Source organism: Anarrhichthys ocellatus, unplaced genomic scaffold (assembly GCF_004355925.1).
Source record: "Anarrhichthys ocellatus isolate YVR2014 unplaced genomic scaffold, GSC_Weel_1.0 scaffold1835, whole genome shotgun sequence".
NCBI classification, from domain to species: domain Eukaryota; kingdom Metazoa; phylum Chordata; class Actinopteri; order Perciformes; family Anarhichadidae; genus Anarrhichthys; species Anarrhichthys ocellatus.
The window spans coordinates 7,224-9,591 of record NW_022281809.1 but is presented as its reverse complement, the minus strand read 5'-3'; the positions used below and the strand labels follow the sequence as shown (position 1 = coordinate 9,591).

Here is a 2,368-nt window from a genome sequence, read left to right as displayed (position 1 = left end):
CTCTCTCTCTCTCTCTCTCTCTCTCTCTCTCTCTCTCTCTCTCTCTCGTAAAACATTTACAGCACAGACGTCGCTGCCTTCTGTAGAAGAAACTATGCCAGACTATGATGGTGATTTCACACTAACTATCTGTGATAACTTTATCAGGTCAGACTGACTCTTGGCTATATATATATATATATATATGTATATGTATATATGTATGTGTATATGTATATATGTATATGTATATGTATATGTATGTATGTGTATGTATATATATATATGTGTATGTATATATATATATGTGTATGTATGTATATATATGTATGTATGTATATATATGTATGTATGTATATATATGTATATGTATATATATGTATGTATATATATATGTATATATATTCTGACAAACAAATAAAGTGACCCCCACATACAGTACAGGCTCTTGAAAATGAAACACGATACACAATGCTATACTTTTAACATGAACTGCTGGAGTGGCCTGCCGGTAGGTTGCTGGTCCACCCATAATAACAGCATTCCTTCAAGGCTTTAATGGTTTTATCCTCCATCAATGATGTCACCGTTGCAAAGTTCACCAACAGGAGTAGGAGAAGAGCGGGTACTGGCTCCAATCCGCCGCATGGCCGTGGTGGTGAGGATGGTGGTAGTAGCCATGTTGTTGAGTGTTGTGTTCAGCGGTGGCAAGTGAATGAGATGGAGGGTGGACGTGGGTGTGCGCTGCATCAACGTCATTGGAAGAAAGTGGATATCTGGTGTACTCTACAGATCTAGAGAAGTGAAGAGTGCCGTGGAGTTAACATTTCATGCATCATCAGTTTGCATTTTGTTTTTCTGTACTGTCCAAGGGTCATTGGATTTCATCTCACACTGGGAAGGCTATATCTTAAATCACCTGTAGGGCTGGTATGGCACAGATGCAGGCACCATCTGTTCTTCACAGCTGTAATCATACTCTTGCAGCTCCAGGGGCTCAGTGTGTAGACTCTCCGATGGGTCCTGCTCCACAGCCGAGGCTGAAAGGTCACCCCCCTTCAGGGGCTGCTGTGTGGAAGCCTGATCCCTCTCTGCCTCCGCTGACTGAGAGGTCAAGGGCATCCTCTGCAGGCCTGAGATGGAAATACAATGTTTAATAAGACTGATACCGTAATTTAAAGGAATACCTTTTCATACTACTGGGATTTTTATTTGTTGGTGTAGATTTCATACATGCTGTATGAGTAAAAACTTAAAGAATAACTGAATAATTCCCAAAACTTACCAGAAGGACTATTACGAGTTTTCCTGTCCAGCGCTGCTCTTTTTGGAGGAGGACTTCTACTTGAACGACACCTGTAGAAAAAATAGATCTTTTCTACACAGTTTTGTTCCACTTTTCTACACATTTTGATATGCTTTTCACTGTTTGTATTGGCCTGAATCTTCATGGTAAAAACCAATGTCTGTCTTTAATTTAACTACAGAACACTAAAACAAAAAGAAGTAATTTCATCATTTTATAATTGTATTTATACCTACCTTTTGCTGTGGGAATGGGTGCCTCCCTCCCTGAATCCCTTAGCGAAGGGGTTGTGGTTGATTTTCAATTTGGTGATCTTAAAAAGCAAAAATAGATAATTGCCAAACTGTTGGTGTGTTTTCTTTCAATCAACTGTGTTTTCTTTCAATCAAACAGTAATATCATCACATTTGTGTCGACTTAATGTTTCGTAAAACTGCTGTACAAGCTCATACCCTTGGGTTTTGGTAAGCGGTCACTGATGTGAAGGTTGTCTCTGGGAAAGAGGAAGTCTGAAATGGGGCCCAGCAGATAGTGTAAGGACTATCGGCCTGGGTGACATGAAACCTGGGGTAGTAGCGATGCATGGAGTGTAGAACGATCTGTGGGATAAGAAGAGAAAAATGTAGTAAAGTTAAAACTATACATCTATTAGTATTATCACTTGGACTCTGTATGTAAGATGTTGTCTTACATGGCCATGTTGGTCCAATGTGTTGTTCGTGAGCTTCATCCTGAGAAAAGACAACGGCTGCTTCATCCAGTGACTTCCTGGGGCAGGGGAGTCTGGGTGCACGTATGTCCGGCACGGGGGCTGGGGCTCTGCCTTCCCCGCAACCTCCCACTGCTCCTTTTTCCACTACAGAGAAACGGGGGAGGGAGGGGATGCAAAGTTATCAAGTGTTGGACCTCACGGCATGTCTGATTAATCAGTCTTGGTGAAGCACGCAATACCTTTTTTCACCTCATAATGGCTGGTGCAATGAAAGAGAGAGGTGGTGCATGACAATATGTTTGTTGGCAGGATTCATTGCAAGACTATTCTTCACATTGTGTTACAATGTACGGGGGGGGGGGGGGGGGGGG

At 41.8% G+C, this 2,368-nt stretch overlaps 1 protein-coding gene across 1 annotated transcript in view; it reads right to left on the bottom strand.

Annotated features, from left to right (window-relative positions):
* Nucleotides 1-434: 434 nt before the first annotated feature.
* Nucleotides 435-2,368, bottom strand: part of LOC116377907 (T-box-containing protein TBX6L-like) — a 3,061-nt gene continuing 1,127 nt past the window's right edge. The window contains exons 4-9 of the mRNA XM_031839667.1: nt 1,977-2,141; nt 1,738-1,884; nt 1,522-1,598; nt 1,265-1,335; nt 899-1,112; nt 435-773 (exon numbers count right to left, since the gene is read on the bottom strand). Of these exons, the coding sequence (XP_031695527.1) occupies nt 578-773; nt 899-1,112; nt 1,265-1,335; nt 1,522-1,598; nt 1,738-1,884; nt 1,977-2,141 (870 nt within the window). The 3' untranslated portion in view covers nt 435-577. The remainder of the gene's footprint in view (nt 774-898; nt 1,113-1,264; nt 1,336-1,521; nt 1,599-1,737; nt 1,885-1,976; nt 2,142-2,368) is intronic.